At 38.2% G+C, this 19,481-nt stretch overlaps 1 protein-coding gene across 1 annotated transcript; it reads right to left on the bottom strand.

Moving 5' to 3' along the window:
• Positions 1 to 2,961: 2,961 nt before the first annotated feature.
• On the bottom strand, positions 2,962 to 6,048 carry LOC141626797 (uncharacterized). Its single transcript, XM_074440442.1, has 2 exons — positions 5,945 to 6,048; positions 2,962 to 5,513 (listed from the first exon to the last, which is right to left on the bottom strand). Exon 2 carries the CDS (start codon positions 5,496 to 5,498, stop codon positions 2,994 to 2,996), a length of 2,505 nt encoding a protein of 834 aa, XP_074296543.1. The 5' UTR covers positions 5,499 to 5,513; positions 5,945 to 6,048; the 3' UTR covers positions 2,962 to 2,993.
• Between the last annotated feature and the right edge of the window lie 13,433 nt (positions 6,049 to 19,481).

Below are 19,481 nucleotides of genomic sequence, written 5' to 3'. Positions count from 1 at the left end.
ATTTAAATGAATTGGAGTGTGTATCATTTGAGGTTGATCATGAGGCCTTGGTAAGAGAGTACTTTCTGAGAGTGATTCTTGAGTTGGAAAGGGAAAATGATGGTAAAGATTGTGAGGAAGATGAAAGGGTAGAATTTCCTTTGGGAAATGAAAAGCTTGAGAGCTTTTGTAAGGAACTTGAAATTGTTGATGAGCCTTATGATGAAGAGTTTATAGGCTTGACTTATAATAACCTTGATGTGGATTGGGATGAGGACTTTGTACTTGAGGAGATTGGAACACCCACCCTTCTTCATGATGATGTTTGTGTTGGAAACTTGATAAAATGGGAGGGTGTCCCCTTAATTATGGAGTTTGTTAGGAGTAAAGATGGACTTGGGTTTGATATTGATGATGAGGCTAGTGAAGAAGATCAAGTGAGGGGTTATGATGAGCATCCACTCAATGAACCTCTTCTTGAGAAATTTGAGGTTTGCTTTTGTGTTGAGGATGATTCCTATACATCATCCACCGGTCATTTAGACCTCATTTCTCTTACCCCTTTACTTTAGTTTATGAATATTGAATATGATTATGTTATCTCCTCAAAGAGGTTGGTTTGCCCCGTGATGATTTCTTATTGGAGACATTTGGAAATAGGGACAAAATTAACACTCTTGGAGGAGATGCGAATGAAGATTGTGATGATGTGCATGGCTTGAAGAGTCTACCTATTGTGCCTTGGGAAAAAAATGATAAGGCTTGGGGTGAGTATGACACATTTGGTGTGCTCACCTTTTCTTATAAATTGCTTATGACTAATCTTGTCTCTTATGTGTGCTATTTGTCATGGTTGTTGCTCTTCATTACATATAACCATTTTTTTGTAAATTGGTCATCTTCATTTGATAAGTTAATAATGAGATCTTTGATGAGATTTTTAAATGACTCACTTGTTTGTTGTGTTTGATTGTAGGTTTGGCGGTTTCCTTAAAACCGTGCTTCTTGGGAGGTAACACAAGCTTTTTTATGCATTCTTTTTCTTTTTGATAATTTTTTTTCTAAAAACTCAAAAAAATGTTCTTTTCTTTGAAATTTTTTTGAAAAACCAAAAACATGCATTTAATTTCAATTTCATCCACACATTTGTTTCTTTTTGAAACATAGTAAATAAATAAGTGTGGGGAGGAAATTTTATATTTCAAAAATATTCAAAAACATGTATTTCATTTCCGAATTTCCTCCATAAAAATTTTTCCATTGGAAATTATGTAAATAAATAAGTGTGAGAAGAAAATTCTATTATTTAAAAATACAAAAACATGTCTTTTATTTTTCCTATTTCTTCCCTACATCGCGTTCCATCGAGGACGATGTAAATTTTAAGTGTGGGGAGGAAAATATCCCTCTTGTGTATTCGGATCCTTTAGCATAATTATAACCATGAGTCTTAACATTTAAAATTAAAGCATCAAGAATATTAGTATCTGTTAAAGATAACTGTAAATTTGGATAAACATCAAAATAAACTGGGCCATGAGCTAAACTAGACTTGACCACTCCCATAAATGACTTTTGCTAATCTAAATTTCTACCATCTCTTAGAGCTGCTATAAAGCTTTCTAGGAATCCTTCAAGAGTTAAGGGTTTAAAATCCACTTGGATTAATCCTATGTGAAGAAACTTATAATGAGATTTTTTGTAAGGTTCTATATCATAACTATTTAATAATTGAATGTACATCTCAGCATTATTCAAAGAAATAGATTCTTCAGTAGTTTTTACTACTTGTTTAAAACCTATTCTTTCAAACCATCCTAATTTATAAATGGTTATAGTATTAACTCGAGGAATAGTCTATTTGTTTAATAATTCAAGATCTTGAGGTAAATCAACCTCGTTAGTGATACTGTTTTTAACAGTAGACTTGTTCATATTTATATGCTTTACCGACTTACTCATAACTAAAAACATATTGAATTATGACTTAACTATCATAAACTCCCTATTATTCCATGGCTCAGATACCAAATATGTCGGATCTTTACAGACTTACCAAAGTAATACAAGAATAGGTGGTATACCTAAATACGTACATTACTAGTGATTAGGACTTTACTACAAAGTGTTACGTTTGAACTGTTTAAACCTATAGTGGACTGCAAAAAAGCCAGCGCCTTCTTTCGACTTACAGCAAACGGTACGGTACACCCACATAGGTCGTTAGTTCAAACTGAAGATAATGTACCCTCACTAAACCCTCTTAAATTACGTTGATAAGTAATAAAAATCAGTTAGAAAAATAACATAACTATGGTCAAATAGGTAGTTTAGTCAAGTCTTGTCATAATTCAACAAAGAATTTAGTCTATAAGGCTCATCCTTGGACTATGTAAAATAAAAATAAAAACAAACAACTTACAAACTTAATTTTTCAACTAGTAGATGAGGAACGCTTAGTAAACTTTTATTATAAAGAGAGAAGAATTACAAGTGAGAGATAGAGATAGAGCCAGAAAAAGCCTGCCTACAACAATAAAAAACGCATCCTTTTATAGGCAAGGAGCGGGAAACTGATCAATTACATAACAGTAGATTTACTGTGTGCTTTATAAAAGCAAAACAAAAAATTCAACGACTTACTCAAGTGTGCTTTTGAAACACACAAAAATAAGCATGCATTATTTTACGCATCTTTTCCCTAATATTCCGAATGTTTACACCTTTTCTTAGTGCTCATAATAATACATCCAATGGTCCTTATTAACCTTTGAAACTATTTGCCAAGTCATGAAAAATATGGGTATTTTTGTTGATATCATCTGCTATAATATTGTCCTCTTCTGGATTTTGAGTGTCTTGTAAAATATCAAATTTGTTTTTGGTGCTTGATGCCAGTGGCGGATCCAGGATATGGGTAAAGGGGGGCACAGTAAGAAAAAAAAAATTGCGGACAACATTTATACATTAAAATTCAAATATCGTCAATACATAGTAAATTACAAAGGAAAAATCTAAGAAAAATCTAAAGCCATCCGACGAGGATTCATATCTTGAAAACGCCTAATAACATCATCATCACTCACTTGTGAAAAAAAATCTCTCTCAATATAAGTCACTAAACAATTATCTAATAGTTCATCGCTCATACTATTTCGCAAATAATTCTTCACATACTTCATGGAGGAGAAAACTCTTTCCACACTTGCCGTTGCCACCGGAAGTGTCAATACAAGCTTCAATAACAAATAAACACGTGAATATGAAATATGTTTCTTTGTCTCAACAAGCATAATTGAAAGCTCACCAAGGCTCTTAATAAGATGAAATCTTGAATCCCTTAGCATATCACTTTCAAAAATATCAAGTTCAAACTCAAGTAATGTTATCTCGGTATCATTAAACTCATTAGGATAGAACTTTGCAAGTCTAACCAATTTGTCTTTATCGAAAGAAGCAAAAACATCGGTGGGGCTTAAACAAGCCATACACATTAGCATCTCCATGCTTCTCACATCAAATCGGCTATCTAGTTCATGGACTTGTTTATCCAAAACACCTATAAACATGTCAATTCGAAATCGTTGTAGGTTAAGCTCGTTGACAAGACGACGTCTTGATCTTCCCGGAGGAGCATAAAAATCATCCATATTGGGGACTTCAATATTATGTTTTGCACAAAAGTTAGAAACCGTTTGAAGAAATTGATCCCATCCATCATTCCTAAACTTTGTCAAATGCTCCTTAGTTAAATCAAGAATAGTCATGGCATTAACAATGTCTTGATCTTTTCTTTGTAATGCTTCACACAAAGAATTAGTGTATCCATACACCACTTTCATCAAATGTAACATGAAAACAAACTCAAAAGATTCAAGGTGATCTATCCCAATTTCGGCTTTAGCATGATCATCAACGGATTTAGCCCCTTTACTAATTATCTCAAAAACTCTAATAAGTGTGCCATATAAAAACATGACTCTCACAATTGATTTAAAATGAGACCCCCACCGAGTCTCCCCCGGTCTACTTAAACCAAGTTCTTGATTCAATCCCTTACCACTTTCAATTTCACCCGATGCTAAGGCCTCCAAAACCTTATCCGATTGAATATCCCTAACCATCTCCAAACGTTTACAAGAATATCCAATATTATTAAGCACAATTCCAAGATTTTGGAAAAATTTGGCACAATCTTTGTTTTCTTTAGCCACCGCCACTAATGTCAATTGAAGTTGGTGCGCAAAACAATGAACATAATATGCACATGGATTGTCCCTCATTATCAAACTTTGCAAACCATTAAACTCACCTCTCATGTTACTAGCTCCATCATAGCCTTGACCACGGATGTTTGACATACTTAATGAGTGGCCATCAAGTAGTTTCTTTATTTTCTCAAAAAGTGTCAAACTAGTTGTATTTTTCACATGCACAATCCCAAGAAATCTTTCACAAAGTTTACCATCTTTATTAACATAACGCAAACAAATAGCTAATTCTTCCTTATGAGACACGTCACTAGACTCATCGGCTAATAGACCAAAGTAATCACCATTTAGATCCTCAATGATAAGCTTAGTAGTCTCTTGGGCACAACATTTAATTAATTCTTTTTGAATGGTTGGGCAAGTAACTTGGTGATTTTCCGGAGACTTAGCAAGAACAACTTTGGCAACACTTTCACTATTTTGAACAAGCCAATCCAAAAGTTCAAGAAAATTACCCTTATTACTTGACTTTGCTTTTTCATTATGTTCCCTAAATGCTAGTCCTTGCCTCAAAAGAAATCTTAAACAAGAAAGAGAGCGTAACAAACGGCATTTATAGAGACTCTTAGCTTCATCACTTACTTTTTCAACTATCTCTATTATTGATTCTTTTTTATTAATGAAAGACTCATACTTTTGTTTAGCTACTTTGTGAGAACTACTAGTACCTTTCCCAACATATTTTTTAAATCTATCCAACGCATTTTTCCAATTCTTAAACCCTCCAATCTCAAACACATTTGCTTTCGGGATACTTGAAGGCTCTTTGAACAAGTAACAACAAAAGCAAAATGCCGCATTATTTTCCTCACTATATTCTAGCCAATCATACTTATCATACCAAAGAACTTTGAAGCGACGCATTTTATTACCTTGGAAAGTTTGAGGAAATTCACCATTTGGTCTAGGTCTACAAGGTCCTTTTCCGATATATATCCTTCTCAAGGCATCTCGATCATTAACCCGGTAAGATGATATTGGCTTACGGTTTCCCGGATCATGTGGAGGATCAAGAGGAAGAACATTGTACTCTTCACTTTGATTACCCTCTTGAGTTGGTGAATTACCCTCATGCTCACTTTGATTGCCCTCTTGAATTGATGGATTATCGGATTCCCCCTCACTAATTTGCTCATCATTAATTTGCTCTTCTTGATTAGGGAGATTTTGAGGTTCTAATGACAACGGAGAAGAGGACGATGTGGTTTTTTGTGACTTCCGACTCCACAAGTATTGTATGCTATTCATTTTCGTTGATTCAATCTACAAACAAATAACAAATTCTAAGCTACACTATTAGTAGATAAGGCAAATTCATTAACAAAGGTCAAAAGACAAGATTTTTAATTGTTCAATGACTTCAATCGTGCACTACTACTGCACTGTGCACATTCACTAGTAAATTAAAGTAGCATCAAAATTTGTGATGAATAATAGTGTAAACGTCTACTTAACTACTTTCATGTTACAAACATTCACAGGCTGGTTGTAAATTTTCAAAGTAATTTGGGATCTAGGTTTTGGCCTTTTGGGAACAAATTAATCAAACTAATAAGTAATAAGAACAAATTAATTGAATTTGGGGAACAAATTAATCAAAACTAATAACTAATAAGAACAAATTAATCGAATTAATCAACAATCAACAACAAATTAATCGAATTGAGAAGTAAGAACTGAGAACGAACACATACCTGTACCGCGACTGCCGACTGGTGGATGGTCAGAACTCGAACGCCAGGCAGACGGTGACCGGTGACGGCCGGAGGAAATACAGGCCGGCGGCAGGACGGCAGGTGTGAGGACGTGAGGTGTGGACAGTGGTTTGGGTTTATCGTCAGGCAACTTGTTTCGTTCTATTTTGTGGTTGTGTTGATGTTTCTGTTTGTGGTTTGTGTTTATCGTCTTTTTTTTTTTTTTTTTTTTGGTCACGTGAGGGCACGTGATGCCATAGATATTGCCATAGAAGTATCACTTTTCTATGGTTTGTTATCATCATTATTGGCCTTTTGATCCAAAGCTTTTTGAGCTAAAGCGAAATAATGTTGAACAATTTCTTCTTCTGTCTTGTCCTGGAGATTATCCATGGATTCAGAATGAACACCATCTGAATGACCATCCTCATTATTGAGATAAAGAATAGTAAAACTATCAATCTTTTCTTGAATAAGATCAAGAGTAGAACTACAATTGAGCTTGTTAGTGTCTTTATTTTCTCTGAACATAGTATCCCAGAAGCGAGAATATAATTCTCTTTTTAAACAAAATAATTTTTCTTCGGTATAACCCGTTTTTGGATTAAATTTCCAAATATAAGGAATAGAAAATTCAATAAAAAAATTGCATTTGGATAATTCCAGGAATATTATCCTCTGGAGCCTTTGGTATAACCTCTTTCCATTCATTATATGGATCTCTAAATAATTGAGGTAATATTTCCTCTGATGTTCCATAGAACTGCCACCATTTTATTAACCAGGGCGGTATAGTTTGGTTATAAATTTCTTGGCTACTTTTTATGAACCAAGTATGACTTCTTTTGTCATTCTCATATAAAAAGGTTTTATCAAATGCTTGAATATAATCCCAATAATTGTACTCAATACGAGATCCTTTGATAATTAAGGATTTTGTTTTGAGAGGGGTGATACCCCATTCTTCAATGGATATAACCTTTCTGATTATAATTTTTGAGAAATTATAAATTTCTGCGTCAATATTAGTGAAATGATTGATTTCACAACCATTTGATGAAAGTATGTTTTCATAAACAAAATCTGTTTTTATATAACTCCATTGTATAATTATTATTTATGAGATATCTCTCACATAGAAGCCAGGGCTGATCTTCCCATCTTTTGTCAGACATATTAAGAAGGAGTATAATCCTTTCTTCTTGGTTTTTAACCATTTTTTCTTTTTCATCAATTGATTTCTTAACTATCTTCCTAAAGAAAGGAGAGATTTTATTTTGTCCCCCTTGTTTCCATAATCTGAACTCTTCGAGTCCTTTTTCTGTGATTTCATCACTAAACGTTTTAGCTATAAGCTTCCTGCTTCCATGTTGGATCAAGATATTACTTGGTCCTGATTCTGAACTACCTCCTTATTAGGGAAATATCTTCCTCTCCCACTATTAGAAGGATAAGTGCCACGGCCATTACCACTGATACCCGTCGTTGTGAGTACCAAAGATAAAATTTATAATTCCTATTAAGACTAACTTAGGCTAGTGGTAACAGGGTCGAACCACAAGGAGGCAGATGTAAATTTTAGTTGATTTAAGTTCAGTCTGAGGTAACTATTGTGGGGGTTGAATTGAATTGGTCTACAGCTAAAAGTGAACAAAGATGATAAACTAAATAAACGATTTAAACAGATAAAAGAAGGGTACTAGGATGGTCGGTTCATTATAGCTTCGGCGGCAGCAAACTAAGTCGGTCTGAATCAAACACAGGTAAGGCGGGAGATAAAGAGGTCCTCTCGGTCTACTCTTAACAAATAGCATCTTTTGATCTCGCTATAGGTCCCTAATGTCACTAATACTAACTTTCGTCCTGAAAAGTGACTAACGGTCTAAATTATACCTATCTCTCGATCTTAGCACAGTTTAGTCGATTTAATTGATGGTCAAATAACTTTCCCTATCTTTCGATCTAATGGGTTGGTCACAAAATAGGTATCTAACTGGTCGCATGCATTCGATTCGTTAAACACAAGATTAAATTCAATTAAAACGAAAATAAAACCCTACGAGGTCGGGTCGATCGACTTACAATGTCGGTCGATCGACCAACACGCGAGACAAATTCCGTGTAAAATCTATTGCCGCCTATGCCATAAATCGCCTACATCCTAGCACTAAAGAATTAGCTACTCATGATGAAAGTGATAACAACAATAAAACTAATAACGACATGAATTCATGCTTAAAGTAAATAACAAACAAATGATAATACGATAATTGGCTTTCGGGATACTAACTAGCAAATCTATACTAATGATGAAAGTAAAACAAGAAACGGAATTAGGCAGAAGGAATACCGAGATTTCAGAGGAAAGATTAAGAACAAGAACAGAATTCCAATGCTAAAACGATGATCCAAACCCTAATTACTCGATCAATCAAATCGAAAGTTATGTGAAATTGTCGTAAAAACTTGGATGATCAAATGAATGTTTTATGTTACGTTATATAGCAAATAACGTAACATCTTATTTCCTAAACCTAGCATCATGGGCTTGCGCTTTCTCGGTCTTCTAATTCTCGCCTGGAATAGCAACTGGTCGATCGATCGATAAGGTGGTCGATCGATCGCTCCTCAAACAAACAAAGTAGCTTCGAACCGAACATTGGTCGATCGATCAAGGTGATGGTCGATCGACTAATGGAGCTGCTACTTGACTTCTTGAAACTCGTGGACTTGTCTTTTGGGCCTTGGATTGCGCACCAAGCTCGTTCCTTAAGTGATTCCTTTACGTCATTTGCAATGCAGTTTACTCGGGGACGGATTTGGCTTGATTTCCCGTTGAATTCTTCACATTTCTGCAATAATGTACAAAATACGGAAGTAGACGGAAATAGGGAGAAATGTAGCACAAACTACAAGAATGAGCTCTGAAATGCGTGTAAAATGGGATGTAAAACATCATATAAATAACACGCATCAAACTTCTCCAAACCAAACCCTTGCTTGTCCCCAAGCAAGAACTAGACTCGATCTAATGACCTAATGGAACGAGTTCAATCTCAGAGCGAAATGCAAACTGTTAAGCCTAAACCAATTTAATGCACAACCAACAATCAACTAGTAACGTGAATCATGCAAACGAGTTATGAGGTCGTTAAAGATCCGAGCCGTCAATTGTAGAGACTTATCAAATTGACTCTCGCGGGTCGCTCAAATCACTCATTAAGCATAGGTGATATATATGTAAGATAGAAAGAATTAATTTTGTAGTGACTCTCACCTAACTACGACCTATGAAAACATGCCAGCAATAAAGTATGAAAATGACCTCTACGACCGTGCATACGCATTCCAACCAAACAGATGACCAATGACACATGCCGAGGTATATATGGGATATGTGAGGTATGGGTAAGAAGAGGCAAAACATTTTATGGTAAAGTGGAGGTACAGGTGATCAAGCTAGTACCAAAACGGAACCAGGTGGCAACATCCAGCTTCTTGCTCATAATCAAGCGAAACGGTGCTATAGCAAGCACAAAACTCACAATCTCCAAACTATCAAATTAATAAACTCCCCATAGGATATCAATGAAACATGGGAGCAAAAATCGCCAAAAGATAAGGATTAAATTATGCGAATTGACTTCTTCCTCGAATCTCAGTCGATCGACCATATTTGCGATCGATCGATCGCTTAAACAAGTCTGAGAACCTCTTTTTTCATTTCTTTTTCGAATCATTTTTTTTTCATTTTTTCTTCCTTTTTCTTTTGTTTCTTTCTTTCCTTTTTCATTTTCCAATCATCATCTCAACAGAGCAAATGCCACCAAAAACGAGTAACAATCCCAAGAACACAGACTACTAGCTTGACGAGGGACAGTCTAAATGTAGGATGTAGTAATGGGACAAAAAGGCTATTTTTGGCAGTGTGAAGCTCATGGGTAAAATGAGAAAAGGCAACCTCTACCACATGTGTCAACAAACCACAAACCGAATGCATACAGGTATTAAGTAGATCGAATTCATATTCATGCAAATTAAGGAAACATGTCTCACAAGGAGTACTACTCACATTCCTAATTAAACCGGTCATGAATGTCACCAGTTATAGGCTCTAATTCTCAGAAATATGATGTAGTTTGCCAAAAATCAAAGTCAAGTCTCAAGTTCAGCAAGAATGTAACGAAAACTCGTAGATATGCATATACGATTCTACTAATAACATGTTAATCTAGCAAGGCTCAGGCAAAACAGGTGCAAATGCAAAATCATCATAGAAATACTACCGTTCCGACTCGACCTATATGCTAAAATAAACGTGCATTTTATGGAATTTATTGAAATTTTTCAATTTTTTTTTTTTTTGAATTTTTCTGTATATATAAGAGAAATGAAATAAACAATGCAAAACAAAATTGAACGTGAATGCAAGCAAATGATATGCGACGCAATACCCTTCCCCAAACCAAATCGCACAATGTCCCCATTGTGCAAAATCATGTAATGAAGGAAAGAGAAATGGGAATTTGTGAGAAAATAAACAAGCAAGACACAAAGGAAAGATATGGAACTCACAAGACTTTAAGCGCAGCAAAGGAAACCTCCCCAAACCGGCGTGAGCTAGGAGGTTTCAAAGAGCTAGCTAGATGCTACCAATAAGAGTGCCTGAAAGACATAAAATACCACGCATAAGACTGAGAAAACTATTTTTGAAGCGGTAAAATTGTGCACAAATGAGAAAATAGAAGAGATAAATAATTTGACGGAAAATAAAGTGGAGTAGAAAACTCCCTTAAGTCCGCAAATCGACCAAACACAGCAGGGGAGAGGTCGTGAACAGGTACAGCAGTGTCTACGGTCGATCGACCTATAGGGGCAGTCGATCGACTAGATGAACAGAATGAAGCTCTGGAAAGCGCAACTCGGTCGATCGACCATGATGGCCGGTCGATCGATCGAAAGTATTTGACTCTTATTTCTTCGTTTTTGCTCAATGATTTGATCTAACAAGCTCTAAACACCTGCAAGTACACAATAATATGCTCCCAAAATTTCGCAAAACCCAGAAAAAAGTCTAAAGTACTTGAAAATCCTAAGCAAACAAAATAAAAGCGAAGTTTTCGCGCGCACAAAAGAAACAATAAAAATGTCTTAACAAAGCAAATAAAATGAAGTTTATAACGAGATCGATCAACTAATAGTTGATCAAGAAGGACCACGGTATGGCCCACTTCGTCGGCTTCTGGCTACTAGAGGTAGCCTCAATGGTGCTCATCTCATCAGCTGCACCCTTCTTAGCTTCGGGTCGGAGGGCTCAACGGATCAACTTTGTCGGCTCCCAATCAAGAATTTCTTTGGGTTCAACGGAATCCAACTCGGACAAATCTCACCTTGGTTGGCTCATCTTCCACTTCCTCATCAGTCCCATAGCTTAGGCATCCAAGGCCTCCTCTTTGAATGATAGGCTTCTTTACAGCTGGCACAACTTGTAGCACTTCCTTCCCCAAACCAGCTCCTGCAATATCTAAAACAACAGATTCTTCCTCCTTCTTGCTACCAATCTGGGGCGGAGGGGTTAACACAAAGAAGAGTGATAGGGACAGCAATTCGGGAAGCACAAAGTACGATTTCTTTTCGAGAGACCGTATTACAAGTAACAGCCACATGGGATCCTTCTTTTTAGCAGGTTGGGCAAAAATGATAGAATGTTTCCCAACTTTGAAGGTGAAAGTTCCAGAGCCTACGTCAATAACTGCACCAGCAGTGTGCAGAAACGGCCTTCCTAGGATGATCGGTATATGGGCATCCTCAGGCATGTCAAGGACAACAAAGTCAACAGGGAAGAAAAACTTCCCTATTTGGACGGGTATGTCATCTAGGACTCCTATAGGCTCGACCGCAGATCGGTCCATCCAATCAGCATGTCATGTGATAGCAAACCGGTCAACTTAAGCCTCCTAGCTAAACTCAAGGGCATGACGCTTATGCTAGCCCCTAGGTCACACAATGCCTTCTCAATTGAGAAGGTACCTATTTTGCAAGGAACAGAAAAGCTACCCGGGTCCTTTAACTTATGGGGCGCAGTGTAAGACAGATAGGAGCAAGACTCCTTGGTGAGTGCGACAGTGTGCACTGTTTCAAGTGACCGCTTTTTGGACAACAGTTGTTTCATAAATTTAGTATAAGCGGGCACTTGGTTAACTAACTCAAGGAAGGGGACTTGTACATTCAGACTACGGATAACTTTCTCAAACTTACTGAAAGATACCTGTTCCTTCGTCGGCACGAGTCTCTCCGGATATGGGGCTGTGAGGAGTACCTTAGCCCTCTCCTCCAATTCACGCGCGCCGGCGTCCTTGGACTTAGGCTGAAAGTCCGTCACCTTCTCTTTGTTGAAGCTCGACCCCTCCTCAGACCGTCTCAAATGAGAACCATTAACCGTCATTGGGTCGAACTTCGGGACCGGGACTGACCCATCAGCACTCGGGTCTTGTCCTAAAATCTTCGGGACCGTAGTACCCCGAAACAAGTGGTCTCGTAGGTTATTTGGCATTAAAGGACGAAATTCTTCAAAGATCGCCAGCGATCTCGGTCGATCGATCGAGATGTACGATTCGAAGCTCCGTAACCCGTGCTTTGATCGATCGACTAGGTATATCGGTCGATCGATCGAAATACCCTCGCGCGACGTCTTTTCCTTTGATTTGTTCGTTGAAGCTTTCTCTTGACTTGTTTCTGGCTCATCTTTTTCAACAGCGTCCTCGACCATGGCAGGACCATCAAGGGTGGACCCGCTCCTCAAGGTGATGGCATTTAGGGTCTCCTTTTGTTCCGGTTGAGTAGGTAAGTGTCCGGGAGCTCGAGTGTTACTTTTGCTAGCCAGTTGAGCAATTTGGCTCTCTAGTAACTTCATCCCGGCCTCTCTTGCTTGGGACTCCTTTAGCAACAGGTTCTTAAGCTCGGAAAATTGAAGTGCGATTGTTCTTCTTTTGTGGCACATAAGGAGGTTTCGATATTGTTGTTGCTTTTGATGAGGGGGGTATATAGGGTTGTTCTTTGCGGTGGAGCTTGAGTTGGGTTAAGGACATTTTGGCTCCTCCAACTCAAGTTCGGGTGGGTGTTCGGTTCATAGTAGGTGTTGGTCTGCCTATAGTGTTGAAAGGCAGCACAACATTCAAAGGGACTAGGGCAGTTTTTCGAGACATGGCCCTCGCCTCCACACCTTTCACAGACGAAGGGACCGTCTGACACAGCATTGACTTGGTACATCCCACCTTTGGAAGCTCCTCCTAGCTCATACTTGTCAAATCTCGCGGTAAGAGCCTCAAGCGCAGCGACAGAGGAGGATTCAGCAGCTCTCCTCTGGTTCCCTCTAGAATTCCCATACTCGGCCTTGTGGGTAGCTAGATCGTCAATGATCTTCCACCCCTTGGTTGCTCCCAAATTTTCAGCAAATCTCCGTTGGTCTGCAGATCCAAAATGGCCCTCTGATCGTCGTACAACCCATTGTAGAAATGATTGCACAAACTCCATTTTTCGAACCCATGGTGCGGTATGGTTCGCACCAACTTCTTAAATCGGACCCATGCTTCGTGGAAATTCTCATCTGGCCCTTGTTTAAAGCCCGTGATTTGAGCTCTAATAGCGATCGTCCTTGAAGCAGAGAAGTACTTCTTGTAGAACGCCAATGCCAATGTATTCCAATCAGTGATCCCTTGAACGGCTCGGTCCAAATCTCTATACCACTCCCTTGCAGCATCGCGAAGGGAGAAGATGAACATAGTCTCCTTGATCTGGTCTTGGGTCACGCCAGCTGGTGGGGGTATGGAACAGCAGTAGTCAATAAAGGTCTCCATATGCTTAGCTGCATCTTCATTTGCAGCTCCCCCAAATTGGTTTCTCTCAACCATAGTGATGTAGGCAGGCTTTGGTTCGAACTTCCGGCATCACCGGTAGCTCGAACCCCTTATATAAGTTATCACTGTCGGCTCAGAATAACTAGCTATACTTCCTTCCTCGGCCATGACGGAATTTCCTGAGAAGAATCTCGGTACCAAGAAGTGGAAACGGGCGAAGATGGTGGATTATCTTCGAACAGTTCGTTCTCGTGATAGCTTGACAGAATACTCAGCTCTTCCTCTGTCGGTAGTATCCTTTGTGTTCGTCTCAACTCGCGCAAGGATCTTTCAAGCTCAGGGTTCAACGGTACTAATTCTCCACCCTGTGACCTGCGCATAAGAAGAAACTACAAAAAGAATATAAGAAAAGTTTAAGGAACGGATGTCCCTTAAACTAAGAAAGACTAAAAATAAAAACAACTAAAATTAGGACTATTGCCTCCCCGGCAACGGCGCCAAAATTTGATACCCGTCGTTGTGAGTACCAAAGATAAAATTTATAATTCCTATTAAGACTAACCTAGGCTAGTGGTAACAGGGTCGAACCACAAAGAGGCAGATGTAAATTTTAGTTGATTTAAGTTTAGTCTGAGGTAACTATTGTGGGGGTTGAATTGAATTGGTCTACAGCTAAAAGTGAACAAAGATGATAAACTAAATAAACGATTTAAACAGATAAAAGAAGGGTACTAGGATGGTCGGTTCATTATAGCTTCGGCGACAGCAAACTAAGTCGGTCTGAATCAAACACAGGTAAGGCGGGAGATAAAGAGGTCCTCTCGGTCTACTCTTAACAAATAGCATCTTTCGATCTCGCTATAGGTCCCTAATGTCACTAATACTAACTTTCGTCCTGAAAAGTGACTAACGGTCTAAACTATACCTATCTCTCGATCTTAGCACAGTTTAGTCGATTTAATTGATGGTCAAATAACTTTCCCTATCTTTCGATCTAATGGGTCGGTCACAAAATAGGTATCTAACTGGTCGCATGCATTCGATTCGTTAAACACAAGATTAAATTCAATTAAAACAAATATAAAACCCTACGAGGTCGATCGATCGACCGACAATGTCATCGATCGACCAACACGCGAGACAGTCCGTGTAAAATCTATTGCCGCCTATGCCATAAATCGCCTACATCCTAGCACTAAAGAATTAGCTACTCATGATGAAAGTGATAACAACAATAAAACTAATAACGATTACTGAATTCATGCTTAAAGTAAATAACAAACAGCGATAATACGATAATTGGCTTTCGGGATACTAACTAGCAAATCTATACTAATGATGAAAGTAAAACAATAAACTGGAATTAGGGCAGAAGGAATACCGAGATTTCAGAGGAAAGATTAAGAACAAGAACAGAATTCCAATGCTAAAACGATGATCCAAACCCTAATTACTCGACTGAATCAAACTGAAAGTTACTGTGTGAAATTGTCGTAAAAACTTGGATGATCAAACTGAATGTTTTATGTTACGTTATATAGCAAATAACGTAACATCTTATTTCCTAAACCTAGCATCATGGGCTTGCGCTTTCTCGGTCTTCTAATTCTCGTCTGGAATAGCAATCTGGTCGATCGACTGATAAGGCTGGTCGATCGATCGCTCCTCAAAGAACAAAGTAGCTTCGAACCGAACATTGGTCGATCGACTGAAGGTGATGGTCGATCGACTAATGGAGCTGCTACTTGACTTCTTGAAACTCGTGGACTTGTCTTTTGGGCCTTGGATTGCGCACCAAGCTCGTTCCTTAAGTGATTCCTTTACGTCATTTGCAATGCAGTTTACTCGGGGACGGATTTGGCTTGATTTCCCGTTGAATTCTTCACATTTCTGCAATAATGTACAAAATACGGAAGTAGACGGAAATAGGGAGAAATGTAGCACAAACTACAAGAATGAGCTCTGAAATGCGTGTAAAATGGGATGTAAAACATCATATAAATAACACGCATCAACCACGATACATTCCTGAAAGATTAAACATTAAGCAGATAAATACTCCCTTGTTAAAAAATCTAGGAGATGATTTTCAGAACCTTTTTTTATAAAAGATTTCAAAATCAAAAGGGGCTAAATGCGCTTGCCATCTTGCAAACATCTGTTTGAAAACATCATGTTTAAAATCATTTTGGAACATAAATTTCGCAGAACTGCAATCTGTCCTGATTATAAATTTTTGATTATATAAATCATTTTGAAATTTTAATATATATATATATATATATATATATATATATATATATGTTTGTCTAACAAGTGGCGCAGGCACATATGGGACATTTGAGGCATTAGGAGACTAGAAGACCGCTCGGTTTAATCTTTCCTACCTCTTTCTCCTTTACTATTCTTTTTCTTTATATTGTTGGATATATGGAAGAGGATGGGCTATGTTGATGAGGATGTTCCATTTTGGAACTTGGTGTGTGTTGCTTACGTGCTGCAAGGTTTAGACAATTGTTGCATGTTTATTTATGTTGCTAGTACTTAGAAATGCATTTCGTATCTTGTGAATATGTGTTTGTTGCTTTATTTACAGTTTGCATCAAGTTTGTACATAAATGTGGTCTAGGAAGGGAGCATGATACCCTCAAAGATGATATTGTCTTGGCCGTGTCTTCCCCCTCCCATTGGCTTGCACCTTGTGACCTCCTCGTTATATACGGGAAATGAGGCTTGAAAGAAAAGTGTTGACCATCTTGTGAGACCAAGAGGACCGTAGGCTAGGCCTAGACTTCGACCTAACTACATACATGTGAGGTTTAGAGCCTCCTATGGATTGGTACATTCATACCCGACCCCCGTTTAGGATTGTGAGTAGGTCTCCTCGCGAGACGTGTCATGTTTATACGCATAAACGTGTCATTCGGCCCTTAGACCATGAGGTGTTCATTTTTGTGCACAATTTTGAAACAAACTCGTTGCATATACTTGTTTTAACCTCACATTGCCAAACTAAGCTTTGTTTCTACCCTCTAGATTAGGACAACCTTTTGTTTAACCCCCTTGAGCCTTGCCTTTCCATTTGGAACCTACTATATCAACTACATTCCAAAAACATCCTTCCCCGATCAAGAAGTTGTCATGGTTGTGGTTGCATGAGTTTAGGGTATTGAGTCCTAATTTGGTAAAGTTGAGCTCATTTCACTTGTGTTGGAACATTTATATTTATTTTTGGCAAGAAATTGAATAAAGAGGTTTTGAAAAAGAAAAGAAAAGAAAAATAGAAAAGAAGAAAAATATGAAAAGAAAAGAAATTTACTTATTATGTATTTGAATTATGTTTGATGAGAAAAAGCCGAGCAACACTCTTTATGCATCATTAAAGGAGTTGAAAAAGGCGTTGCAAAATAAAGGGGAAATGATGTTTTTCCAAATGAGTCGGATTTTCAAATTTTTGTGTGATTTAGGCAAATAATATCATGTTCTTTTTTATTCATTCATTTGTTGTAATAAATTGGGAGGAAAGGGAATTCCGACAATTTCTTGATATGTAACCTCTCATTATCCATAACGGTGCTTGCGTTAATCCTGTTTCGACCCGTTCCTCAAGCCCCGTTACAATCTTTTGTTTCAACTTGTGTGCATTCTTCCTTTTTGCATCTCACATGGTCATAGGATAGAATTACACGTTAGATTGCGGTCACGTTTCACGAGTCGTAGTAGATGAGTGTTTTTGGATACTTTTTGTCACATGAAAACTCCCGTTCTTCAATGAGTAACAAGTGAAAACCGCGAGAAAGTCGGTAGTCTAGGCCCACTTAGCCATGGGTAATGCTAGGTCGAATCTTGAGTCGTGTCATGTCAATCTTGGACTTTTAGCCTTGCTTCCCTTTACCCGCATTTGAATTTGTTTCCTTGGCACCTTGGTTATTGTATTGGGTTGCTTGAACCACTCTTAGGGGGTTGGCACCTCCTTGAGACTTTGAGACGGTATCTTCCGACTTAGACCTTTCAGTTTTTGAAACAAACCCGGCTGCCTAGATGAGGAAAGCGGTTCACTTTTTGTAGATAGCATCATTATCTTCATTCATGTGCTTTCTTGCTTGGGTGTATCACAATTTTGTAGCAAGACCTCACTTGCCTTGCAATAGGGCACTCTACCTCATGTGTGTCAAATTGTGATTTGAAAGGGCTACGGGTGTAGCTAAACCGCCCAATTCCTATTATATAATAGGGTTTTTCTATGAAAACCCAAAATGGAAATAATTAATGTTGTTGTGATGGAAAATTGAAATAAATAACCATCTTTACCTTTTACCCATAAAAATAGCATTAATTATTTACATTTTTGGTTTTCTTAACATGTGCCTAGTGGGCACATGATAGAAAACCCTATATAATAAAGCATTTTCGCTATTTGCTTATTTTTATATTAAGGATCCTATTTTAGTTTAACAAGCTTACTCGAGGACGAGTAAGATTTAAGTGTGGGGAGATTTGATAAGTGGTAATTTTGTGTCATTTTACTCCTGCTTTTATCTCATATCTGACTCGATTTTGTAAGATATAATTGTCTAATAGTTCATTTTACTATTTAATTAGAAAGAATTAGTTTTATTATAACTATTGCAAATAATATATTTCGTTGAGAATTTGTTACTGCTCTGGTTGTTCTAATTTTGTAGAGATCGGTTCGTGGATTGAAGCTATTCAAGTCGAAGAAGACGGGTCAAAGTAAGTCCACAAGAGCAAATATCCCAAAGTCAAGGTCAATGAGACCTTCAAAATGGAACTCCCTGTAAAGTGTAACCCAATTGCCCCCATTTCATACCATCTCATCATTAACAAATCCATCACCATTAAACAATTAAACATCTCCATTCTCCTACTCCTCAATACCTCCGCATCTCCATTCACCTCGTCCAAACCAAAAACCCGAGACCGCTGCAGCACCAGCGAACCAGGCCTACTGCTCCCTTAATCGCGCTCGAGGTCGGAATCAAAATTCGAGTACAATTCGCAGCAACGATCTCGCCAATCAAGATTCCATCACCATACATCAACCCAAATTACGACCATCCCCTATCTTCAATCCCGAACTCGGAATCAAATCCCGAGTCCGACAACAACCAAGCTACCACGGTTCAATTCCGACTCAACTGAGTCAACCACTTTGACAGCCACCAGAGCACCGAGCTTCTTCTGCCACCACCGACAACGCACCAGCAGCAGCATATAGCCGCCGTCGAGCCAAGTTCGACAACCATCTCCATCTTCAATCGAAACCCGACTCGCATCGCCACAACCATAGCTCCGTTCTCGATTCACCTTCGCTCAACCTCCATCTCGACGAGCACCGCATCTCCACCACACTGCCATCAGCCTATTCCGTATCCTGAGGGTTTTTTATTTGATTGGGTCGATTAATTGACTGAATTGGCTGAGTTTTGAGAAGAATGAAGCAGAGATGAAGAAAGACGTCTTTGCCCCTATTTTAAGTGATGCTGCGTTTTGTTAAATGTTCCTGTCGTTTCATCTATTTTGTTTGAGCTATATAAAGACAAAGCAACATTTAGACAGCTCACCAACCCTTTTACATTTAGACGCAGCCAAAAGAACATTGGGGAATGAGCATCCAGTAGGTAGAAAAGAGTAAGGGGTCGTTTGGTTCAACAAGTCGG

Source organism: Silene latifolia, chromosome Y, assembly GCF_048544455.1.
Source record: "Silene latifolia isolate original U9 population chromosome Y, ASM4854445v1, whole genome shotgun sequence".
NCBI classification, from domain to species: domain Eukaryota; kingdom Viridiplantae; phylum Streptophyta; class Magnoliopsida; order Caryophyllales; family Caryophyllaceae; genus Silene; species Silene latifolia.
The sequence above is the reverse complement of the archived record's forward strand: the minus strand, read 5'-3'. Positions and strand labels throughout refer to the sequence as shown.

Excerpts from the sequence above, each read along its gene's own strand:
- LOC141626797 (XM_074440442.1), bottom strand. The coding sequence starts at position 5,498 with ATGAATAGCATACAATACTTGTGGAGTCGGAAGTCACAAAAAACCACA.